This window comes from Triturus cristatus, chromosome 10, assembly GCF_964204655.1.
Source record: "Triturus cristatus chromosome 10, aTriCri1.1, whole genome shotgun sequence".
NCBI lineage: Eukaryota > Metazoa > Chordata > Amphibia > Caudata > Salamandridae > Triturus > Triturus cristatus.
Window position 1 is genome coordinate 661,840,920 of NC_140593.1, and position 27,178 is coordinate 661,868,097.

General features: G+C 46.3%; 1 protein-coding gene across 2 annotated transcripts in view; it reads left to right on the forward strand.

Moving 5' to 3' along the window:
- The window catches only part of CFAP70 (cilia and flagella associated protein 70), a 960,887-nt gene that overhangs the window by 275,394 nt on the left and 658,315 nt on the right, over positions 1-27,178 (forward strand). For both annotated transcript variants that reach the window (XM_085628140.1, XM_085628139.1), the window contains exon 4: positions 17,952-18,050. In XM_085628140.1, the coding sequence (XP_085484266.1) occupies positions 17,952-18,050 (99 nt within the window). The remainder of the gene's footprint in view (positions 1-17,951; positions 18,051-27,178) is intronic.

Sequence of the window (27,178 nt, forward strand, 5' to 3'; positions counted from 1 at the left end):
TTATAATGCCATCCCTGGACACGTGTTTCGAGGTAATTGCCTCTCGTCAGCAGGGAGCAGGTATGTATGCGGGGTGCCAAGTAGACTGCCAAAATATATAAGGTATAGTACCTCTCACGGCGCGCGGGTGCGGGATCCAGGCTCGTCAGCCCATCGCTCCAGGGAGCTTTAAATACAAATGTGAAGTGGGTCGCACACCGCTCGTCATACTAGCAAATAGCCCCTTAGGATTCTGGAGAATGTAGTGACAGCGGCGAGTACACCTATGCCATGAGTATATAGTTATAATGCCATCCCTGGACACGTGTTTCGAGGTAATTGCCTCTCGTCAGCAGGGAGCAGGTATGTATGTGGGGTGCCAAGTAGACTGCCAAAATATATAAGGTATAGTACCTCTCACGGCGCGCGGGTGCGGGATCCAGGCTCGTCAGCCCATCGCTCCAGGGAGCTTTAAATACAAATGTGAAGTGGGTCGCACACCGCTCGTCATACTAGCAAATAGCCCCTTAGGATTCTGGAGAATGTAGTGACAGCGGCGAGTACACCTATGCCATGAGTATATAGTTATAATGCCATCCCTGGACACGTGTTTCGAGGTAATTGCCTCTCGTCAGCAGGGAGCAGGTATGTATGCGGCGTGCCAAGTAGACTGCCAAAATATATAAGGTATAGTACCTCTCACGGCGCGCGGGTGCGGGATCCAGGCTCGTCAGCCCATCGCTCCAGGGAGCTTTAAATACAAATGTGAAGTGGGTCGCACACCGCTCGTCATACTAGCAAATAGCCCCTTAGGATTCTGGAGAATGTAGTGACAGCGGCGAGTACACCTATGCCATGAGTATATAGTTATAATGCCATCCCTGGACACGTGTTTCGAGGTAATTGCCTCTCGTCAGCAGCGAGCAGGTATGTATGCGGGGTGCCAAGTAGACTGCCAAAATATATAAGGTATAGTACCTCTCACGGCGCGCGGGTGCGGGATCCAGGCTCGTCAGCCCATCGCTCCAGGGAGCTTTAAATACAAATGTGAAGTGGGTCGCACACCGCTCGTCATACTAGCAAATAGCCCCTTAGGATTCTGGAGAATGTAGTGACAGCGGCGAGTACACCTATGCCATGAGTATATAGTTATAATGCCATCCCTGGACACGTGTTTCGAGGTAATTGCCTCTCGTCAGCAGGGAGCAGGTATGTATGCGGGGTGCCAAGTAGACTGCCAAAATATATAAGGTATAGTACCTCTCACGGCGCGCGGGTGCGGTATCCAGGCTCGTCAGCCCATCGCTCCAGGGAGCTTTAAATACAAATGTGAAGTGGGTCGCACACCGCTCGTCATACTAGCAAATAGCCCCTTAGGATTCTGGAGAATGTAGTGACAGCGGCGAGTACACCTATGCCATGAGTATATAGTTATAATGCCATCCCTGGACACGTGTTTCGAGGTAATTGCCTCTCGTCAGCAGGGAGCAGGTATGTATGCGGGGTGCCAAGTAGACTGCCAAAATATATAAGGTATAGTACCTCTCACGGCGCGCGGGTGCGGGATCCAGGCTCGTCAGCCCATCGCTCCAGGGAGCTTTAAAATAAATACAAATGTGAAGTGGGTCGCACACCGCTCGTCATACTAGCAAATAGCCCCTTAGGATTCTGGAGAATGTAGTGACAGCGGCGAGTACACCTATGCCATGAGTATATAGTTATAATGCCATCCCTGGACACGTGTTTCGAGGTAATTGCCTCTCGTCAGCAGGGAGCAGGTATGTATGCGGGGTGCCAAGTAGACTGCCAAAATATATAAGGTATAGTACCTCTCACGGCGCGCGGGTGCGGGATCCAGGCTCGTCAGCCCATCGCTCCAGGGAGCTTTAAATACAAATGTGAAGTGGGTCGCACACCGCTCGTCATACTAGCAAATAGCCCCTTAGGATTCTGGAGAATGTAGTGACAGCGGCGAGTACACCTATGCCATGAGTATATAGTTATAATGCCATCCCTGGACACGTGTTTCGAGGTAATTGCCTCTCGTCAGCAGGGAGCAGGTATGTATGCGGGGTGCCAAGTAGACTGCCAAAATATATAAGGTATAGTACCTCTCACGGCGCGCGGGTGCGGGATCCAGGCTCGTCAGCCCATCGCTCCAGGGAGCTTTAAATACAAATGTGAAGTGGGTCGCACACCGCTCGTCATACTAGCAAATAGCCCCTTAGGATTCTGGAGAATGTAGTGACAGCGGCGAGTACACCTATGCCATGAGTATATAGTTATAATGCCATCCCTGGACACGTGTTTCGAGGTAATTGCCTCTCGTCAGCAGGGAGCAGGTATGTATGCGGGGTGCCAAGTAGACTGCCAAAATATATAAGGTATAGTACCTCTCACGGTGCGCGGGTGCGGGATCCAGGCTCGTCAGCCCATCGCTCCAGGGAGCTTTAAATACAAATGTGAAGTGGGTCGCACACCGCTCGTCATACTAGCAAATAGCCCCTTAGGATTCTGGAGAATGTAGTGACAGCGGCGAGTACACCTATGCCATGAGTATATAGTTATAATGCCATCCCTGGACACGTGTTTCGAGGTAATTGCCTCTCGTCAGCAGGGAGCAGGTATGTATGCAGGGTGCCAAGTAGACTTGTTAGAGGGTAACGTGGGCCGAGCTATACGGGTATTGCAGGGAAATATGGACTTCTGGAAGACACTTCCACTCTCGGTGATGGGGAGAGCAGCTCTTCTTAAGATGGTGGCATTGCCTCGACTTTTGTATTATTTTCGTACCCTCCCCATCTGGCTACCAGCAACAATTTTCAAATGATTTGAATCCAAGATAACGAGTTTACTCTGGCACAATGGTTGGCGACGAGTGGCCTTAAAAACGCTATTGCGACCAAGGGGGGAAGGAGGCCTAGCAGTGCCACACTTCAAGACGTATTACTGAGCGGCACAGCTGCAATGGTTAACACAGGCAGTAGCCAGGGAATTCCGAGGAGTGGGCGAGAGGGAAGATGGACGGGTGCCCAGAGGCGTGTTAGCTAGAATTATCTTGCAGCGACTATTATCCTCGAGGACAATTACAATGGAGGTCAATACGTTTAGGCTCTGCTGGAACAGAAGCCAGCTGAGAGTGCAAATAGCATGCCCGTACGCCCCTGAGATACCCATTGCCATGTGTACTGCACTCCCTCATGGGGGAAACTGGCCAGCAATGCATCAGTGGAATGACCTGGGTCTGACGGCAATAGGAGACTTATATGACGACAATACATTGCTGTCCTTCGAGACACTGAGAGACCGATATGATTTGCCTCGGGGGGACTATCTGATCCCCTCAGCCTTGATAGCGGCCATATAAAAGCACTGGGGGGAGGGGCTTTCTGAGCCAAAGGTCTCTATGGCCTGCCAATATGTAGTTCTAGCAGCAGGCACAATAAAGGCAGTTACATGTTTATATCGTCGAATGACGTAAGAACGGCTGGCTCCTCAGTTAGAGTTGAAACAAAAATGGGAAGAGGACCTAAGCAGTGAGATTCCTGAGAAGGCGTGGTCTGAAATAGTTGAGAAGACCCTGGAAATGTAACAGAAAAGCTAGATTTCAGTTGGTCCAATGCTTTATATTACACAGAGCATATCTGACTCCAGCAAAAATTAATAAATACTTTAACATACATACAGCACGCTGCCCCAGATGTTGTAAAGAAGGAGCAGATATTAAACATATGCTCTGGGACTGTCCCAACTTATTGACGTATTGAGAGTAAGTAATGGAGCTGCTTAGAGAGATCACGGAGAGACACATTGATCTAGCACCGGGTCCTTGCTTGCTTCATTGGTTCCCCCACACGTCTAAAACCAAGATCACCAGCAAGTTCTTAGATCTTGGGCTGGTACTAGCAAAACGAGAAATCACCTCACATTGGAAAGATAAGCAAGGCCCGAGCTTTCAACGGTGGAGAGCATTGTTTATCAGATGGGCAGAATGCAAAGGCACTGCGAGGTTACAATCAGCAAGTCGATCCCATAGCGATAAATCAGTAGAAGCAGCGAGAGCTTGGGAGACACTCACCTTACAGTTGAGAACGTCAGACACAGACTCTGAGGGGGACTCTGTGACAAATGGGGAGAATGATTTGACCTGACATCAGTGTGAGAGCACTGCACGAGGTGAAGCAGAGTCAGTCTGAGACTCGAATAAGATTTACTATGACCGCTGGTGATACCCATGGGAACTCTTTAAATGTACTAAGGTTGCCTGATTTTGCATACTTGGTTGATATTACTTCTAGTCTATCATGACATATAAGTCACATCAGGAGGGAGGGGGGAGGAGGGGACACGGCGAGTTGAATGGGAGGGGGGGGAATGGGTCTGGATTGCTGGTAGTTTGTGATTGTTCCTACTGTGTTGCTGAGCTGAACGTTATTGCAGTTCAATGGATACAAAAGGTCTGTTTCACGATTGGAGCTGTGATAGACTGCTCTGAGCTATTGACTTACATAGATATAAGCTGTAGCAGCTCCGACTCACATACTGCAAAGTAATTGTGAATTTGTATGACAGATACCTTAATAATTGAGGAACCTGCTCTCCTGTATGTATACGTTGCCTACTTGTTAAACTGAATAAACACGTTTAAAAATTTTTTTTTTTTTTAAATGAGGCTGTTTTAATTGTTTGCACCCCCCAAATCCTTGCGTCATCTAGTGCACTCCTTTGTCAATTTTATGACCAATCTGGATTTATCACCGAATTTTACTAATTCTTTCATAATGACTTGTGGCCCAAAGCACATGCAAACATTAACTATTATGGTGGGTAAGGAAGTGCTGTTGAGCACCAGATCCTTTTCTTACCTTGGGGTCACTTTCAGCACAAAGTAGGACCAAGTTTTCCAGGTCTGTTTGCTCACTGTTAAGTCTCCCATCACCCAAGGGAAAGCGGTTTCTCACACCCCTCTTCCAAATATATTCAGCACAATGTGTTCCTATAGAAACTTATGGGGCAGGCAAATGGGGCCTGGGTGACTCGGCTACCCTCCAATAGGAGGAAAATCGATGAGAACTGTCAGCCCCCGTGTCAACCTCCAGCACTTTCTGAGCGACTTTATCAGTAGCCGGCAAATCCTCTTGTGGCTTTCTATCTGGAGCTCGGAAGAATCAAAATTAATTAGAGAGATAGTTTTAGACTTCTTGGCTTGCTATAAGGGTCTTCGATCCCCTGGCTAGCATGCGTCAAAATATATCTGGAAGCCATTGGATTTGCTGATATGTTTTCAGATAGAACACCGCAAGCAGCCTCTGTTAGAAAGCAAGTGCAAGTCTTGCTGCTAGAACAAGTCGAAGAAGAGAGGATTAGGGCTGAAAGACAAAAATCAAGTGTTAAACATTATTTATATCTTAATCTCGGGGACATCCCTACCAACTACCTGCAGAACACTAATAAGAGGTGGGATAGTCTTTTATTGTTCAGCTTCTGGGCAGGTATCATGAAATGTTCACTTTGTTTTCTGTCTGGACACCAACCCCAGCTCAACTCTAGAGAATGCCCATGTTCTAACTTGCATAAACAAACTATGGTACATTTCCTTTCCTTCTGTGAATATTATAAAAGGTATACCAAAAAAATTCTCATACCAAATGATGATGAAATGTGGTCACGTGATTCTATTTCTTAAAGCAGCAGTCTTCTCCAGGAGGTCAATGATTTTAGATTAATTTCAGGACATCGATGAATCAGTACATGATTCTCTTTTAATTAATTTTTTTCTTTATCTCAGCCTGTTTTTATCCTGATTGCTGGTCATTAATATCCCAAACCTGATGATTTTATGTATTTGCCTTGCATGTTTTAATAACTTGTATGCATTTTATTGCTATTTTCGCACATCTTGCATGCTTTTATGACTGTTCACAGCTGAATAAAGAGAATTCTGATTCTATTAGAAAAGAAAAAATAACCTTCTTCTAAGAAGGAAGCCCCCTCTTCGTGGGATGACTCCACTAAAAGTGCTCCTCCAAGCACTTCCACGATGATGGTCCAATAAAATAAAAGCATACAAATTTTCCTGAGCTGGACCTTCAACTTAAAGCGCCTTCAGCCGCCTTTTCACTCAAAAAGAATGGAACTTCCACAGAAAAATCTCCGAGCAGGATCATAGCCAGCCTGTGCAAAACACTGTGCAAAAGCAAGTTTGCTGGACCCTCTGACTAACTTTTAACCTCTACAGGTGTCTTTATCCTTGTTGATGTTGAAAAATCCACTGTCATCGACAGCAACTCCAGGGTCACTGCCATCGACCACTGTCAATGACCAGGACACCAATGTCGAGACCATGGTCAAAGACCAGACCATCATCAACTTTGAGCTCATCGTCAACAACAACCACAAGAATGTCCTTGCTCCTGAATTCAACTCCATCAACATCAACCCCATCTATATCGAACCCAACAACATCAAGCCCATTGACAACAACACCACAGATGACAGTTTTTCCCACACCAGTCACCTTTTCACCTATTCAAGTAAAGGCAAACCTTCCAGAGCACATTCTGGATTCAGAATAATTGGAGGGCAAATGCAGCTACCAATATGGTTTACAGACTGGTTATAGCCCTACCGGTTGGCTTCTTGCCATAATTTTAAGGAGACACAATGAATGAGGAGACTACTTTTCAAGACTATGAAGATGAGCTCCCTACTTTTGTTGGTGATCATACTTGTCAACACTATCAGCATTGTCTTGGCTATGCACAACATGATATGTACAAGGTATCTGTTGGGCTATTAATGGCAGTGCTCTAGATGATGGAGTCCTTTCAGAGACTTTCTCCTCAGCAGCCTGCTAGTCAGCTCAGGCATGCCCCATCTTTGCCTCCATCTTCTCCACCACTGCTACCCCCACCACCTCTCACACCACCTCCACCACCTTAGCCTCCAAATGAACAACTTCCAAATACAGTGACTAGAACAAGTCCTGCTAAATCATAAGGATATGGGAGATGAGGATTCTTCCATTCACTTTTTGATCTGAAAGAAGAGGGAGAATTACCAAACAATGGTGGTCCAGATGAATGGGATGATTATGTAATACCTAAGGAAGGTGACAAGTTCAACCAGACTCACCAGAAGGTGACAGATCTAACCAGACTCGCCTCCAGACAACATACCCCATGTCCATGCTCTAATGGATTGAGCTGATTAAAAGTTCAACCTTTCAATGACCTCCGAAGAGCAACAGTGCTTTCTATATCACTTCAAGGAGCAGTCACATAAAGCTACTAGGTCTGTTCATATACTGCATTTTGTCTGGTCAGAAGGCTTAAATGAATGAAAACACCGTCTACAGTACTGTCAGTGGTGCCATGTTTGGAGAAGAAATAAGAAGAAATACGGGGGTACAGACACAGCCCTTGCTACCTTGGGGGCTACTCTAAACCTGGTTCTGTCATAGCATCTACAGCTCAGCACAGGTAAAAAAAAATCCAATGCCACCCTCCTCCATACCTCCTTATAGAGATGGCAAGGGCATAGATCATTTGGGTAATAGAATTGAATCCATGGCAGCTACATCAATCAAAGCCTCAAATGCCTTAGCGTCTTTAGGCATGTGAGCGCCAAATGTTGCATGACATCTCTCCATTGATCGCTCTCATACCGGAGGAAAAAGAGAAGTCACAAAAGCAATAGTTAAAGAAGGTGCTACAACTTCAGCTCCCATTGTTGATGCACCCATCGATGTCTCTAATGCAGTTTTTCAACACCTCTAGGGCCCAGGGTCTCGATGACCTTTCCTCTGACATAATTAAACTCAATCCCGATTCGTGGGCTCAAGTCCTGGCAGCGGTATTTGGAGCAATGATCAGCAGTCCTGGGATACCGAGAACCTGAAAGGTAGTATTAGGGTCCCTCTGTACATAAAGGGGAAGTGGGTCCTGCCGTCGAGTTACCGTATAAATACATGGCTGAATATCCCCAGTAACGTATATGCGAAACATCTCCTGCGGTTGTTACAAAATTGAGTAAGCGACACTAATATCGTACCTAAGGTCCAAATGGGCTTTTACAAAGGCTACTTAATAATGGACAGCTGTCTAATATTAAATCTTTTGAATGAAAAATATGCTGTTTAAAAGAAACAACCTCAGTATGTGTCATATATCGATTTGTCAACAGCGTTTGACACTATAAATAAGCCTTTGGGAGAAAATGAGGAGATGAGAGTGTCTTCCAGGTTTTTTAAAGCTGATTATCCAACTACACAAAGGTTCATGGACCAGGTTTAAACTAGGGGGTAATGGAGCACTGTCTGGAAAAATTGCCACCAATAATAGATTGAGGCAGGGGTGTATGATGGGTGTATGATGGCCCCACACCTGTTCTCTATATGTATTGCAAATGCCATTGTAGAATTAAATCGGGCTCGATCCTTTCCACCAAAAGTAGGCAACGAGTCAATCTCAGTAATGTTTTATGTCCATGATAGGGTTTTGTTGCATCTTACTCTAGTTGCCCTTCAGAGGCAATTGAATGCTTTGCGGAATACTGTAAGTCCAATAACCGGACAATAAACACGGCTATAACCAAAAGAATGGTCTTCTCGAAAGGGAGGGTCCAGAATAAAAGGTTTAAGTGACGGCTCAGTGGTGTCTCAGCAGAGGTGGTAAAGGAATATCGCCATCTTGCTCTTCTTTTTAGATATAACCATAACTTTACGCCTCATATTGACCTCCAGGAAGCTCAAGCTAAGGCTATTGTAATTGCTTTAGATAGGATGGACTTAGCCTTTAAAATGCTAAGAGAGACTTATAATGCCAAAATTGTTAGTCTGCTGCCGTATGGATGTGAGGTACTGCTGGTAAAACATTTGAGCAGGGTGCAGAACATCGAAATTAATATATGGAAAGGTGGCTTGGCCTGCCGAGAGGTTCCTTAACTAGTGCCCCGAGGTTAGAATTGGACCTTTCTAGCGTACTATTAATATACAAACAGCAGCTACTTAATTATTGGTTTAGTCTCCTTAGAGTTGAATAGCGCTCCTTAAGGCACATAGTAAAGTACCTGCTGCAGGAGAAGAATGCTGGTCAATGGGCTTCTTATCGCCTTGATAAGGTACCCCTGGCCAGTAGGGGTAAAACTCCAAAGAATGTCCGTGGTGCACAGAAACAAACAGTAATGCTCTTAGCACAAGAGGGCTCCAGGAGGAGTGATACAGAAGACTTGTGTAAGACATATAATTTGCATCATCTAACGGAGTCAAGTTATGGGGGGCATTTTCAGCCTTACTGCTGGATATAAGGCGTTTAGATAAGGAGGTGGGCCTTGAATGTTAGGCTGAGGCAGGTCCCAGCCTTTATAAAATGGAAGTTGGCTAGGCAGGCAGGGGCTAAAAGAGTTTTTTCCCTTTTGCCTATAAGTAATTGCGTCAATAACCTTTCTGCACTTACTTATAGTTTGTACATGCTTTGACAAAAGTATGGAATGTGGAGTTTTGTGTCAAGAATTGTAATTTAAAACCCTCTTTAATGGTCTAGTTGGATTTTAAGTCACACTTCTAAATATGCCACTTTTAGAACAGTGCCATTTTCTTGTCCTAACCAATTGGTGCCTGCAGCCTGTATACTGGGTCGCATGACTCTGTGTAGCTGCAGTTGGTCTTTGTATATTACTCCCGGACAGTGAGACAAAGGGGAAATAGGTGTTGGCAGGATGAGCCATGTCTGACTTGATAGGGAGGCAGAGCTGTCACCAACTACACTTTACCAGCACAAAGACCCTGCTTGAGCACATGCACAAAGGCTTTGCCAATAGTCTTTGTGGCCCCAGACAAGCTGGGGCCAGGGCAGGGTGGCAGGAAATTCCAAACACTTCTGGGGGTGGAATCCCTCCAGAACCTTCTCCTGCTTCAAAGCTGGCACCAAGTATAAATATTGGACTCTGGAACCCAACTCTTTAGTACACCTCGGGACCTGTGGAAGGCTCAGAAGGGCTGCTGTGCTGCTCTGCCGCAAAAATGACTGCAACTCTGCTGCCCTGCTACTCTGCTGCCCTGGTGCCTGAGTGAAAAGGACTGGACCTGAACCCAGGACCATCAGAGTGACTCCAAGGACTAGTTCGTTGGCCTCCTGATCAGAGCCTCAGGGACAGAAAATGATCCAACCATCTTGAACCCAGCACGTGGGCTCTGCCTGCTGTAAGTTTTGCCCACCGAATGGTGTCATGCCAGTCCTGGACCCTTGAACGTGGGCCTGAAGGTGTTCTGCCAGCCCAGTTGTGGTCTCTTGGGCAGAAACAATGAAACACGAGGAATCTCTTCTCAGCCCTGCTTCGGAACTGCCACTGCGTGGCGCATCCCAAATGCAAGACATTGCATCACAGCCATTCAGCTTCTCAGAACCGCCTCTGCGTGACGCATCCCTGATGTAGGACTTTGCATCGCTAGCCGCCCATCGATGGCATCCTTGATGATGACACAGGACCTTGCATTACATGCACAGTCGACAACCTCATTCGATCCATCGCTGCGCTACACATCTCCAACACAGGACACAGGACCTCGCGTAGCAAACCACAGCCTCTCGGAACTGTCACTGGGCAATGCATCCTCGACGTGAGATTTCCCAAACTTTGCAACCAGGATTTTAGGCACTTTGTTCAGTGGGCCTTACTTGGTCCCTGTATCCGGCCCACGCTCCATTGTGGTCGGCCTGAACTCGTGACTTTGTCTAACCCGGCGCAACCAGATAACCACAGTTGGCACTTTGTGATTAGGCACTATTGATACCTAAATCTTTAAAATTGCATATCTCCTTTTCTACCTATTGAATTTTGGTTGTTTTGGTCTCAAATAATTTATTAAATTTTACTCTATTAGTCTAAATGGGTGTGCTATTTTTCTTGTCTTGTGTTTTCACTTTAGTACTTTTTGAAGTGCTGCATAAATATTTTAGGAGTGTAACAGTTTTTATTGCTTTTTGATTTACAACATCCTGCACCTACATCCATTGGCAGGTGAGGTAGCTGAGAAGCAGGGAGGGGAGGGGAGGGAGAGAAGTGGAAAGGGGATGGGTAAAACAGAATCGACATCAGCAATAAACTATGAATAAAGAAGAACAATACGTGCTCTTGTCACAGTTGTAGTAGTTGTCCCTCCTTCCTTTCCCCTGGGTCTGCTGTTGAGGTGTAGGGTGTAATCTGCAGTATGTGCAGATATATCTGGCACGTGAGTTCCTGGAACTCTCCCGAAAGGTGTTTAATGCATGTTCACCATCTTTTGTCGAACGTGGGTTGGGAATGGAGAAATTGACAGCAGTCATCAGCCATACCGTATGTCTGATGACTGTTGTCAATTTCTCCATCCCCAATAAGTCCCAAAGCTTATGTATCCAATCTGTATGTGTTGGAACTATATCAGTGCCCCATTTTGATAACAGGACTTGCTTTGGTGCACAAAGTGCAAACGCAACCCTTTTCAGAGTGTAATGGATAAGTTTGAACATTGGGCAACCCTAACATACATAGCTGGGAAAGCAGGGTATTTCAGTATCGAACATTAGGTCAATGTCAGCCAGGACTGCCTTCCAATACCTATGGAGTTTGGGGCGAAGCCACAGCAGGTGGGTGAGTGTGCCTGATTGGGCGCAATGTCTCCAACATGTGTCTTCCCTTCCCTTCTGCCATTGAGCCAGACGACCGGAGTGTAGTACCAGTAGTGCGTTAGCTTTAACAGTGTTTCTTCGCCAGCGGCGCTAGTGGCGGAGGTGCGCGCACTATGTCTGTCTACTCTTTATCAGTAAAACTACGCTCGCACTACCGCTCCCACCTCTTCTTAGCTGGGGTCTGCTAAGGGGCGATCTGTGTATTTAGAAAGGAATATGCAAATATGGCCTCATCTATGCCCATCTCCTCCACGATTCTCCAAAGATGGGTATGGGCAACGCAATCGAAGGCTGCCGATCCATAAAGGTCATATAGACCTTTCCTTTTTTGGCTCTAGTGTATTTAGCTATACCCAGGCTCAGGTTCTGCATTGGTCCAATGTTGTATATATATATATATATTTTCTCCACAATAAAACAAAGGTTACACATCAGTTATAGTTAAGAAAACTTAATTTAGCTTTGATATACAAACCCACATTAAGCTCCGCAAACATTAGACATTCTACAGTTATAGTTATCTCTTAGGTTTATTAAAGAAATAAGTTAAATTAATAAGTCACTTGCACACTTATTTCTGTTTTATTTGTGCCAAATACATGTTAAACAATAAAACTACAGTAAATACGTAACTTAGACTTATCTCTTGAAATTATCATTCATGCACTGCTTTCATATTACTGTAAGTCATACTTATCACTCACATTTAAACTTATGCACACCTTTCAATTAATATCAGTTGCACACTTCCGTGCACACTCTTGTCACCTCACGCCCTACACTACATTAACTATAACATGCATCTTCTCCATGAACTCCCTGTACCCTTGGATATTCCATGAGTTATAGCATGTGGAATTATTGCAGTAAAAAAAACACTTATGACATGACAAATTATATTATTAGCCAGAACACTGTGCATGCTAGAGTGGCAAGTTACAGTTAATGTAGTATGGTGAGTGAGGTGACAAGACTGTGTGTGGAAGTATGCGAAATATTAATTGAAAGGTGGTGCATAAGTGTAATTGTGAGTGATAAGTACAGACATTTGAGGTGAGCAGATTCAGAGTCTCGCTGGTGTTGTAGGATGCTCTATACAGTAGCTGCTTTCCACCTAAACCTGGCAACTGCCTAGAGTTCTCTGCTTTTTTGTGCATAATTTATGTGGCACTCTAACCCTGAAAGGGTATTGGTTTGACTTATACTGGGTGCTCTCTTGTGTATGGACTAAGCTAAATCTCTCTGAAGAACTGCCAATCCAAAGCTGTAATACCGTGCCTGGAGTGATAAAAGGCTTTTGTCATTTTACAGCTTGGTGTGGATGGCACTCTTAATCCTGTACTTAAAGACTTTGCATGTATAAATGGAAAAATATGTTGTCCCTTTCTTGCTCAACATAGACGGCAGTGTGCTAATCCTATGCTCAAAAACTTTACTAGAAAAACAGACACTTGAGGTGAGCAGATTCAGAGTGCCGCTGCTCTGTACAGGAGCTGCTCTCCACCTAAACTTGGGAACTACCCAGGGTTCTCCGCTTCTTTTTTGCATAATATATGCGACGTCCGAACCCTGAAAGGGTATTGCATTGAGATATATATATTTGTGTGTGTTTTGAGCCAGCCCTCTTCAGTCTATCGGCCTGTTGTATCTCAAGAAAAAAGGGGTAGTGCATGCTAATCCTCCTGCAGGGTGAGAAAAAGAGCACAGATTTTTTAGATAACCCTCACCCACCAGGGTTGCCCCTTGGTGCCATGTTTCATCATAGGGTTCCTCCATTCCACTACAGAACGGGGTATTCTACAACCTGTGAAATATGCTGGAACAGTGAGTGGTATCCTCTAGATGGTGATAGAATAGGAGTAGGAGGATTTGTTTTAAGTGCAATGTAAATATACCTGCCTGGTAGGGGAGTAGTTATTTATTCCGTCCTCCAGACGGTATGGTTAAACAAGCATTGGCATAGCCAATAGGTCTCGCCTTTGGGACCATATAAGTGTTTAGTCATGCAACAGTTGCATAACAAAATACTTATAAGGTCCCAAAAGCGAGACCTATTGGCTATGTGCGGCCGTGAAAGTGATCGCAATCGCGATCACATCATAGCGGCCGTGCGGCCACGAAAGTTAAAGTAATCGCGGCAAAGCACGGCGCGCGCGCCCGCGCACATGCACTGTAGCTCTAGGCTGGCCTGGTAGCACTTTTCGGAACCCTCTCAATAAGTCTCGCCAGACCAGCACATGCGCTGGGTCAGGCGAGACCTAAAAATAGCCTTACATTTCTTAATAGACATCAGCTACTTACAGCTGCCGAAGTCGAGCTGGATACCCACAGAGTGCAGGGGTTTCCAGCCTGATTTGTCTGCCACTGTGTGATATCTGGGTGACCCTGTGAAGGGGCGATATTTGCATTGATTTAAATGAGCAGGTACTGTTCAATACTGAGTACCTGCACTTCTTTTATTTTAAAGGGAGAGTACCTGCACTTCTCAGCACTGCTGCAATACATCTAATAGGGGAGTGCCAGCACTTCTCAGGAGCAAATAGGAACTCTAAGTAGCTAGTACCTGCACTTCTATATTTCTATTTAAAGCACTGGCTATCTGTGACACACGGTGGTACCGTGTGAGTTGGCAGGTCTGGAAGAGCGCGTGCTCAGTCTCGGCAAGGCAAGCCGAGGCCGCATAGCAGCAAAGGACGAACGGCAACAGTGCCTTGACCAAAGGCTCGTCGTTCCCTTTTAGATGTAAATAAAGTAAGGTTTGTATAGAGATGACACGCGGGACATTCCTCATCAGAATTTAGCCGCCTTCTTTCTGCAGAGCGGGCCTTCTGAAGATCGCCGCCGCGCGCAATGAGCCGAGCAGCCGGGCTGATTGATCACGCAAGAACACCACGTTCAGCTTTATTGTTCACAAACCACTGGCCTCCTTATTGTGTTATCTATAGAGCAATCTATTTACTCAGGCCTGCCAGGAAAAAAATACCGGAAAATTACCCCACATATCACAAGTGACAGGAGGCTGGAGATTAAAAGCACAGGCCCCAACTCCCTACCTGGGAACAGGAAACGCATAGCAGATTTACTAGCAAATAATGAAAGTAAATATTAAGCCTTGTGAGCGTGAAAAATGCAGACCGCACAATTATAAACGAGGGGCGGTACCCCCACATTAACAACGAGCCCGGTAATTATGCAAGCCTGTCACTCTCCCTTGGAGCGTCCCCACCTTCACTCCGAGTCCTGTAATCAAGAGCAAGCCAGCCGGTAACGATGCCGAAAACGGCTGCCAGAAGTTGTTTCACCTCAAAGTGTGCCTTTCATCTCCTATCATTTACACTATAAATAGGACCGAACTTATGCAGGCTCGCCAGTCACAGCGGCGACCTAGGTGTTAAACGTTTACTCCTGACAGAAAATACTGCGGTTGGCGACGAGGCCTGCTCGATGCGAGGGCAGCGGGATCAGTGACGCGCGTGACATCCGCTGGAAGTTCAGCGGCTTCAGGGGGGCACACACAAGAAGATAGCTTCTGCTTCATCCTTGGGCCCTCATCTGACCGCTTCGGATTTAAAGAGCAGTTTATTCCCCTGGCGGAAATAAAGCAATAGCATGATGCCGTTTTCCCAAGTGGCACTCTTACCTCCCTGATAAGTGTTTCGCATATTGTAAAAATAGATTAAATGCGTTTCAATTTTACCAGATGTGGTAGCACTAGTTTTTCTGAGGGGGAAAACGTGGTATAACCCGATCACATCTGCATAGCGGAAAAATTGCTGGTAAAACGCAAATTGTGAAGGGGTCAGATTATTAAATCTCGGGCAAAAAAATATCCCCTGGATTTTACTTCCATCAGCCTTCCCACAACGAGGGCCTTGGGGCATCAATAGAAAATGCTTGTAGATAGTTGGTCAGACGTTTCACAAGGCCTTTTTAGGACTGGGCAACTAAAAAGATTTTTTTTAAAACAGAAGACCTCACGCTTGAAACAATCCAGATGTCACACGTTGAGAGGATAAACAAGCATTCGGCCGCGCGGCCGAAAACGAAAGTAATAGCGATCGCGATCAAAGCGAAAGTGATCGCGATCGCTTGGGTGGTGCGCGCGCAGCAGTGATTGGCGGCTGAGCGCGTGCACGTTCACATGCACTGTAGCTTTAGGCCACGGCAGCACTTTGAAAAACCCAGTTATAAAATGTCTCTTTGAGCCTTTGGCTCACGAGACCTAAAAAGGGGGAAAGAGAAGTAGAAAGTATGTATGTGATGACCCTACTTTCTACAAGTCATTCCCAGTGGCTTTTCTTCAGGACCAAGGAACTCACCCCCTGATTCCACTCCTGATCAAATAATATAATTATCAGAAAGTGACTTCACACACTCTGCATGATCATAAATATGCTTTTTACCTATTTGGTGTTATTATCTGTCAAACATATAGAAAGCAAAAGCTTTGCTCCATAGGTCCTCCTGTGACAAGGCGAGCCTGTAGTCATACTTGCATCAAGGAGTCCCTTCGGCTGAAAACCTTAAAAGAACTACAGAAAGATCTACAACAGAATCTGTTGTGTCATTCACATTTGTCTTCTGCTCACTAGCATTATTATTCGTTTATTTGTTTGATTCACTAAAATCATTAGAAAAAAAAACCCATAAATAATTCATTAGATAACATAGCCACACAAAAAAGGTAATCAAATTTAGACCTTGTTCAAAGAAAAGTTAAAATGCACATACAGTAATAGTAAACACATTGACCATTAACACCCTTTATCATTATTTCATAACCAAATACCTGATTGAGTAACCAATTTTCAATTACCTTTATGTATGATTCCAGCCCAGCTAAAAAATAAAGGGCAGATGCAATAAAGATTAATCTTTGGGTCTAAGTAATAAAGTGCACATACAGTAATTATAAGTACATGGACGTAAATAATCCTGCATCATGAATTCATGACCAAATAACTGATTGATTTGATTGAGCTGATTAACCATCAAGCCTCTTTACGTATAATTCCAGTCCAGCTAAAAAATAAAGTGCAGGGTGCGGGGGGAATCCTACAGCAAGAGCACATTTAGCTAATCGTGCTCTGCTGCATGTAGTGCAATTGGGTGCATTTTGAGCTAAGAAAATAGCACTAAATGCCGGTAGTATGTTGAGGAAAATTCTTACTCCAAGAGCACATTTAGTGAATGCAAGTGGCTGCTCGCTAACAGTGTTCTGCTGCATTTAGCGCTGTTTCATGGTACAAAAATGCACTTTTCTGTCGATTGTGGACTTGAGGGGGCATTTTTGCTATAAGAAATGGAGCTAAACGCAGAATTACTCTTCCCTGGTAATCCCACTTAATCTTGCTTCATTCATAGGTATTTCTGCATGATTACACTACACGGAATTACACGAGTTACGCCCACCCTTACTTTAATATATTGGATTCAATGCCCTCTAAGACCTTGTTTGCATTCTATATACCTCAGAATAACGATAGATCTCTAGTCTGAGTCAATTAAGTGCAGGTTGTTTTCTGGCTGTTTTGATGACTATGTCCTCAGCTACCTGACATCAACCTTATTCATGGCTTTTGCTGGCTAGCTTATTGTAAAGCTGTTGACTGTGTTGATGATTCTGTTCTCTAGAAGAATATGTTTCTTGCATGAAATCATGGTTCTCGGTCTCAGATCTGTTCTGTAGTTTCAACGGATACTTCTTCCCTGTTTCAGGTGTGCAGTCATGCACATAGGATTCCACAAGCAAACAGAGGTGGCTGCTGGTGGGTCTTCTTCCCATTTCACGTGAACTGAAAATGGGAGGAGCCTACTAAAGTGAATGGACACTTAAAACATATTTGATTTGCTCTGGGAAACCACTCTAGTGAAGGAATGCCCTAATCATTTCTGAGTTTACTGACAATCCTACGGTGGAGAAGAGCTGTTAAAACAATATTTTTCAGTCATATTTGGAGAGCATGAAGGGAGTAGAGATTTAGCACTGGCCTTGGGGCACGGTGTGGCGACGTGTGCTCATCTCTCCCAATTAGGTAAAGGCCCAGGGATGAGCTGTGTCGTTGGTGATTGTAGGAGGGGAGCATTGATCTGCTTGTCAAACGTGTGTTGATGAAATGAAATGCATTACAGAATGGTCTACTTGGTGTACGCCGCCATCCTTGCAGGTGTCAATATGGGATGTAATGACTTTGCCTTCACCTGCTGCAGTTTTTGGTCCAGAGGTGTACCTTGTGAATCTAAATATGATACAATGCCCTTACTTTAGTTAACCATGTGTGTCTTGTTCTGTTTTTGTGCCATCAGTGACTGTTATTGAAGTGTTGCCAAAAGAAAAAAAACATAAGGAGGAGAAAACGTTGGTTCTGGCACAAGCAACAATGGGCCTGCTCCCTCTGCTCCAGGGTGAGTGTTCTAATTTCAACCATATCTCCACGAAGCCTACATTACAAGCCTTTTCAAAGGGCTCTATTTTCCTTCTACAAATACCCGCAAGGGGCTCTATGTTTAAATTCCACAAATACCCTTGTTTAACCTCTAACTCCTGTTTACTGTTATCCCGTTTACTGTTCCATAATATCTCACTGTACCTCCACAGACCTTCGTTTATTTTACCTGCCTCTACTTCCTACAGTGTCTCTTGTTTAAAGTGTCCCAGTGCCTCCACCCCCTCCCTTGCTTAATAAAGAGAGGTAAGACAAATTATTAGTATGTGATTCCTACTAAGAAAATTGTGTGGCACAGGACTCCCCAACCTCAAAGTCTGTATTTAGAGGCCTGTGCTAGTCCAGAGCGGCTCTACGTGTATCAAGGCTGTTCTCCGAGAGATGGGTATTGGTTGTTTACGCCTTTTAGGACTCATACACTTCTTGTACAAAATCATTCATTTTTACCTGCCCCCATGCCTCTTTCTTGTACCTGGTGAAATAAGTCATGTTTGAGAAATGGAATGGCAAGTGAGAGAAAAGAATGGATATTTTACAGAGATTCACAGAAAATGGTTTGTTGAGTGGGGTTTTGGATGAAAAGAACATAGTAAGCATAACAAAATCTCAGTTTACAACTATGATTGAAAGTTTAACAATGTGTTGGTCATTTGGGATGGATTTCAACTGGTCGTCATCATCGTTGATGCATTATGTTGGCTCTGTTAGTGCTCTGATGCAATCACCATCATCACCAGGAAGTGGTATGAGTGTCGAAACAAGACGTTGAGTGCCAGACCAAGCCCTAGGTGTCAGAAAGGTGAGTGTCTGTAAACCTAAAGCCCCCTCTACCTTATGGCAATCCCCCCAGAAGTTATGTATGATACAGCTGCTTCTCAACATATATATTGAGCCTCTCAGTCAGTTGCAGCAGTTTTCTGAGATGAGATTCCATAATCCTGCTGATGATACCCAGGTAATGTTTCATCTATGTGAGATCTGAACAAAGATACTCAGATCTGGATGGATTGAAGCTAGCTTAATTTAAATGAAAATAGCAGAATTCCTAATAAGGGGGGCAGATGCGTTCCTAAAAAAAAAGAACCAAGCTGAACATCAAAAAATCCGATTGGGTAATATGGATATTACATCTAAAGGTAAGCTCAAAAATTAGCTTTTTCTGACTTCCATATGGCCAAGAGTATTCAATTGATTGAGATTACGGAATCACCTAACTGCTATCTGGAGGTTCAGGAAAGAGTCTGGCCAGTAAGGGGAAAGCAAAAGAAGGCCAGGATTGGTTTAGCGATTATTTGCTCAAAAATATATAGAATTTTAGATTTCTTTTTACAAAGGTGTCCTGAATGACCATAAATAGATGATTCAGACAAGTCAGCATCTATTTGCAGCCCTCATAATTCACATGACATAGTAATTGCTGTTACTGGGTTTATCAGAATAATTGGATCTCTTGAAATAAGGGCATTAGACCTGCAGCAAGTAGGGTGTAATCACAAACTCAGTAATAACTAGTGGTATCTTACCCTGATTTAATCATGTATCAAACTCTGGTACTTTTCTCAGGAGAGTGACTCCTGAAAACACATATATTAGACTGTTCCTTACCATGCTTCTGCCAGAAGGGAGCCACAGATTACAGGTTCAACTCCCTGATGCTTTGCTTGCAAGATTAGATAAATATTAAGTATTATTCATCTGATGACAGTGTAGTACAAAATCAAAGAATAGCAAAAATCACAAAGGAGTCACTTATATTGATTGTTTAAACAAGGATCCTAGAAACGCATGTAGTTACATTCTGTTAAAAGTAACCCTTTGCAAGGCAACTGACAAACACATGCTGATCATCTTCTCATTTCTTGATGAACTTTGGCCAGGATACTTCCTTGTCTTTCTACAGCTAAGCTAACATCTTTGGTGTCCTGTAGACCGCAGGGAGCTAAATTGTTCCTCCATATTCGAGCTGACTTGACAATTTTACATAGAATCTTAATAGAGGCTTGACAGTTATTGTGGTGCTTCGACATTGCCAAACATTTGGTTCACATTTGCTCTAGAGGTGGCATGTCATCATCTCCTCAAACTGTGGTGAACCACGTTGAGCTTTCTGTTTCAAATGGCTGCCATTTCTTAACTTGCACCATATTTCTTGTACCGACCCTCTGTATTCTCTGCTTTAAGGGATGTTGCACAGGGCATAATAAGAGATCTCCACTGCTTTCCAAATGTCATATCAAATAAGGGCAGCTGAATATAAAATCTTTAGGCAAACTTTTTTACAATACATCAAGGTGTAAACTGTATACTGACACCCTACCTTGCACTTTGATTTCAACATAACAAAAATGGCAACCCTTCACTTCTCCTAGTGCTCGTCAAATAAGTTGAACAATAAATGTAATTGTATGTCTGGTAATATCATCTGTTTGACCAAGTTCAGGGGGCTGCTGGGCAGGCAGAGAGCTTTGGGGTGTTGAGGTTATTTGCCACTGATGTCCTCGGGCCCATCCTACTGTGACTCTGCACACTGGGCCACTGCAAACTGCCCTTCCACACTTCACTTCCAGGGTAGCGAGTGCGTGCATTCACAGTCATCTCAGGGAAGTAGCGTTGGGGTGCTTGAGCTCAGAGCTTAAAAGTCCATCAACAGGCCTATAAAGTGAATGTTCGGCCCAGTACCTAAATTTGTCAGAAAGAAATTACTTTAATCACAGAGTTGAATTAAATACTATACACTTTAGTACCCATAAACAAGTACGTGATTCTGGGCACTATACCATGTAGGCTCTACACACACTCCATTCCCTCATTGCTTCCTCAATGGCACTCTCCCCAGATTCTGGATTTCACATAGCACTAAGGACGATCAGGAGTCGCATGCACCCCACTCGGCTGCTGTTGGATTTCCCACAGTTTTTATGTTAGATGAGTTCTCACTAGTCCTTTCTGCTGCCACCATGCATCCAGAGTGGATTTCCTGCACACTTGAAAGAGCTGCAGAAAACTGGCAAGTCTTTTTTATAACGTTCGTTAGAGCCAGGTTCGAGTTGCGCTCAGTAGTGCGTCTGCCTAGCCATTCAAAATGGGCACGTTGCCTGGTTCCATGAGGATTAGATCGAGATCCAGCCACTGTGGTCTGAATGGTGTAGCAGTAACCTAACAATTGCAGTGTGTGGATCAGGAGATTTGCAGATGCTCCTCACAATAAACTATTGCAGGCATCGTCTATGCTGATGCCACCGCACATGTAGACGCAGCTAGGCCTTCTTCAAATCGGCACTGGACTTTGTTCCTTCCTGGACAGTCTTTCCTTCTCCAGGACCAAGGAGGCACTTTCCCTTTCTCAGCAGGTAGGTGTCTAGGTGCTTCAGGGCAGGTACACAGTTCTTCCAACATGGTATACAGACTTCAGATGATGTCCCCTGACCTCTGGGAGGCTGGCTATCAGGCAGACACCGAACTCATTTGCACAGCTGTCCTCTGTGAAGCACTCTCTACCTTGGTCTTTGAGGACTTGGAACTGGAATAAAGTAGCGTGGTTTGGGTCCCACTTTTGTAGACAACCTCTTGATAGATAAACTGTAAAAACGTTTTGGGGAAGATTCTTCATTCAAGTGTCCTTTCAGGCTCTCGCCGAACTCAACCTTTGTGTAGAGTGGAGTTTTTCACAGCAGGTAGCATTGGGACCATCCCTGGGCTCCCACAACCAAGGCAGAAAAAGGTGCGAGATTTCCGCACCTTCTTGTTTTCAGTTCAGCTGAAGGAGTAATTGGTGAAAGATAAAACGGTATGCATCACCTAGAGACTTTCTCACCTTTTGCAACAGAGTCTGCAGTTTGACTTGTCAGCACAACCATCCACCAAATGGCAGTATTCAGAAAGAAGTTTCAACAGCTGCTTGCTAAAAAAAAAGACTTACAGAACATCTAAAGCCAGGTCTGTCTCCATTCCCTCCATTCAGTGTCTGGGTCCGCTCCCTCCGGAATGTAAGCAGTACACTTTCATTGTATGAGAGCACAGAGACTTCATCCTCCATATTGTGCTAATAGGACAGGTGTGTCCCAAATGGATGCCCCTGGCTTACATTAGTCTGGCTGACTCATAAACCATGCATGTGGTACAATGGCTACACACTGTTGGAAAATCTACTCCGCTCCCACACCGGTAAGGGTTGGGGGTAACGGAGTATATTCCGCGACATACAGTGGTAGCTTGGCTCGAGTGGTCAGGAATCAGGCACCGTGCTAAGCATACGACATACCCATACAATAACCATGCGTGCATCCGTTCCAAAAACGACTCTACACCGTAAAAATTATGAAAATATCTTTCTTTATCTTCTTTTTCTCTTAGTTGCTGATTAGATAAATAAATAACAATCACAATATACAAACTTTTTAAATAGTGCAGGTCAAATAAATACTGGCTTAATGATTCAATAAATAGGGGTGATCATAAATAATGAAGGCATAAATATAAGTGCAATACATACAGGCAATTAAATATTCTGAGGCAATAAATACTGTAAACCAATAAATATTGTGCATCAATAAATACTGTGGACCAATAAATACAGTGAAGCAATAAATAGGTTAAATACAATAAATACAGTGCCCCTAATAAATAATTAAAAGCTGACAGTGACACTCATATACTCAGATCACATTTGAGATTACTATGGGCTAATTTGGCCCAGGCACAGCTTGTGGGGAGGTGGAAGGCTTGAGGGTGTCTACTCCCTGGCTTGGACAAGGCTGAGGCCTAAACTGAGGTAGATCAAGAGGGGGAATACCAGAGACCTGGCTCTCTCACTCTACACAACCCCTCTAAATTAGTCTCAGCTCACCTCTGGCACAGTCCAGCTGGTTCCAGCACCTCTCTAACCCCTAGAGTAGTCTCTTAGGATTCCACAGGGCCTTTGGCGCCCTCTACTCCACTTACTGCCCTTTTTCTGTTGTTCCGACGCCGCTGGAGTCGTGTCGACGCCGGTAGGCGGATCCGGTTCGATGTCGGCGGCCTCGGCACAATGTCAGTTCTTGACGACGCCGGTAGGCGGTTCCGGATCGATGTCGGCGGCCTCGGCTCGATCTCGACCTCCGATTCGATGACGTCGGGCAATCTTGGCTTGATGTCGACTTCGGGCGGCTCCGGTCCGATGGCGACCTCAGGTTCGATGACGTCGGCCGGCCTTGGCTCGATGTCGACTTCCGGCGGCTCCGGAGTGCGATCCCCACTCCCGACCTCCGGTGCTCCTCTCCTCAGGTTCCGGCGACTCCGGAGTGCGACCTCCACTCCCGACCTCCGGCACAATTCTCTCAGGTTCCGGCGACTCCGGAGTGCGATCTCCACTCCCGACCTCCGGCATGCTTCACCTCGGTCTCCGGCGACTCCGGAGGGCGGACTTCACTCCCCCGTCGACGCCGCTCACTCGACCTCGGGTGACTTCCTCCACGACCTCTGGTACTCTCCACGACCTCCGTCGGCGCCCTCTCTCGACCTCTGGCGGCTCCGGGTACGACGTCTGCTTTTCCAGTCAGCGCCGCTTCTCCACCTCGGGCTCCAGGTCTCAGGCTACTCGACGTCCGGCTCCAGGGAAACCAATAAACAGGTCAGGTACTCGCTTCCTTGACTTCTAAGGCCTGTTCCTGCTGTCCAGGTCCTTAGGATGGTTTTCCTTGCTTCTTCCCACACAGGGCTCCAGGCTGGGCTCAGTCAGTAGGGACTAGTATCAAGGGTGGGTTTATGGACCCCACTCCAGGCACAAGTTTCCACCCCTGCTGCCTCACTCCTTCCTCCTTCAGGTTTCTGCTGCTCACTCTTCACCAGTCAGGTGCCAACTGCCAGCTCCAACTGCCAACTCTCTGTCTTAGCTTCCCAACATTCTAAACCGCCTCCAACTGTCACAGGGTTCTGGAATGTTCTGGAAGGTGCTGGTAGGTTCCAGTGGATGCTGGTGATGTCACAGGTGGCCACCATTTTGTGCTCCAGGCCCTCAGACAGAAGTTTCAGGGGTAGCTAAAATGGCTCCCTGAATCTGCAGCAACACGAAAAAGTCTGGTGGTTCCCAAAAAGGAAAAATTCAAACAGGGTTTGAGGCAAAAGTGGGACAAAATAAATAATGATGAGGAGGGACCACCCAAAGGGCTGACAGGTCTAACACGCGTCCCCCCCAGCTGAAAGTGGGGAGAGCTACCCAACCCCTTGGGAGTTCTCATCACTAAGGCAGAAATACCTTGAGAGACCGTCTGCATTGGCGTGGTCCACTCCAGGCCGATGTTCCACCTGAAAGTCCATTCCCTGTAGGGAAATAGACCACCTCAACAACTTGGGATTCTCCCCCTTCATTTGCATCAGCCAACGAAGGGGTCTGTGGTCGGTCTGAACCAGGAAGTGCGAGCCAAACAGGTATGGCCGCAACTTCTTCAGAGCCCATACCACTGCAAAGGCTTCACGCTCTATTGCACTCCACTTCTGTTCCCTGGGAAGTAGTCTCCGGGATAGGAAGACCACGGGTTGATCCAGACCCTCTTCATTGAGTTGCGATAACACTGCCCCAATGCCATGTTCTGATGCATCTGTCTGGACAATGAACTCCTTGGAAAAGTCTGGGGCCCTTAAGACCGGGGCCTCGCACATGGCTTTCTTCAATCTCACAAAGGCCTGCTGACAAGCCTCTGTCCAGACTACCCGTCGAGGTTGTTTCTTGGACGTGAGCTCCGTGAGGGGGGCTACGATGGTACCGTACCCCTTCACGAAGCGGCGGTAGTATCCCGTGAGGCCCAGAAAAGCTCGGACCTCAGTCTGTGTCTTGGGGGGTTCCCAGGCCATGATGGCCTCGATCTTCGCCTGGAGGGGTTGCACCGCTCCCCTACCCACCAAGTGTCCAAGGTACACTACCGACCCCTGCCCGATCTGGCACTTGCTGGCCTTGATCGTCAATCCAGCTTGTCTCAGGGCCTGGAGAACAGCTTGCAGGTGACGCAAGTGATCCTCCCAGCTGTTACTGAAGACGGCTATGTCATCCAGATAAGCAGCAGAGAAACTCTCCATTCCGGTGAGGATCTGGTTTACCAGGCGCTGAAACGTGGCAGGTGCGTTCTTGAGCCCAAAGGGCATCACACAGAACTGGTAGTGGCCATTGGGCGTGGAGAAGGCTGACCTTTCCCTTGCTCCGTCAGTCAAAGAGATCTGCCAGTACCCAGAAGTAAGGTCAAAGGTACTTAAATATTGGGCAGCTCCCAGCCGGTCAATCAATTCATCCGCCCTAGGGATCGGATGAGCATCAGTTTTGGTCACTGAATTCAGTCCCCGATAGTCCACACAGAACCTCAGTTCTGGTTGGGCACCCGGTGGTGCAGCTTTTGGTACTAACACCACCGGACTGGACCAGGGGCTGCTAGAAGGTTCGATCACTCCTAGCTCCAGCATCTTAGTGACTTCACTATGAATGCTGGCCTTCACCTTGTCTGACATCCGGTAGATCTTGGACTTCACAGGTGGGCTGTCTCCTGTGTCCACGTCATGGACGCACAGGTGAGTCCTACCCGGGACAAGGGAGAACAACGAAGAGTACTGCCCCAGGACCTGGCGACAGTCCTCCTGCTGTTCAGGAGTTAGAGATGGGGAGAGAATCACTCCCTCCACCGACCCATCCTTTTCTTGAGACGCAAACAGATCAGGGAGAGGCTCGCTTTCCACGTCCTCTCCTCCGTCAGTCACCATCATCAAGATGACTTCGGGCCTCTCGTGGTGGGGTTTGAGGCGGTTGGCATGCAGCACCCGCAGGGGCTGACGAGGGGTCTTCAGGTCCACCAAGTAGGTAGCCTTACCCTTCTTCTCCAACACCTCAAAGGGTCCTGACCAGCGATCCTGGAGGGCACTAAGCTCTCCTGGTTCGATCACCCACACCTTCTGGCCAGGCTCCAACTCCACCGGGTGAGCATTGTGGTCATACCACGCCTTCATCACTGCTTGGCTGGCTTCCAAGTTGTCAGAAGCTTGCTTCCACAACTTAGCCATTTGGCTCCGGAAGGCCAGCATGTAGCTCACCACATCCTGGGGAAGCTTTCTGGGAGTTCTTTCCCATCCGTCTCTCACCAGGTTGAGAGGTCCACGTACAGGGTGCCCATACAGAAGCTCGAAGGGGCTGAAGCCCACTCCCTTCTGTGGCACTTCCCTGTAAGAAAAGAGTAAACAGGGTAGGAGGTCGTCCCATTTCCTCCGCAGGCTTTCAGGCAGACTTCTGATCATGCCCTTCAAGGTTTTGTTAAACCTCTCCACCAGACCATTTGTCTGGGGGTGGTAAGGAGTGGTGAACCGGTATGTCACTCCACACTCCTTCCACATCGCCCGCATGTACGCTGACATGAAGTTGGTCCCCCTGTTGGACACAACTTCCTTGGGAAAACCCACTCGGGTAAAGATTCCCATCAGGGCCCTAGCCACAACAGGTGCTGTTATGGTCCTCAGAGGTATTGCCTCTGGGTACCGTGTGGCATGATCCACCAGAACCAGGATAAACCTGTGACCAGCTGTAGTTGGCGGATCTAACGGACCCACAATGTCGATGCCCACCCTTTCAAAGGGGGTGCTAACGACAGGAAGTGGTTCCAGGGGAGCTTTCAGCTTCACCCCTGTTTTCCCACTGGCTTGGCAAGACACACATGTCCGGCAGTAGGTATCGGACGACACTTTCATCTGAGGCCAATAAAAGTGTGGGACAAGACGGGCGAAGGTCTTGTCTTGCCCCAGGTGTCCTGCCAATGGTATCTCGTGAGCCAAGTCCAGAAGGAAGGCTCGATAATGTTGAGGGACTACCAAGGCTCGTGACGATCCGTGTAGGGGTGCCTTGGGTTCAATGTAGAGGAGGCCATCCTCCCAGTAAACACTGTAGTTCCCTTCAACGTTCCCTGCTGCCTGGGCTTCGGCCTGTCGCCTCAGCCCCTCAAGGGTAGGGCACTCCCTCTGGCCCTGGCAGAATTCCTCCCTGGACGGGCCTCCCTCCACGTGCCACTCGGCCGGGATGGGTAGGTCCTCCAGGTTGGTAACGTCCCCCACCGCAGACTCCTGGTCCACCACCTCCGGTGG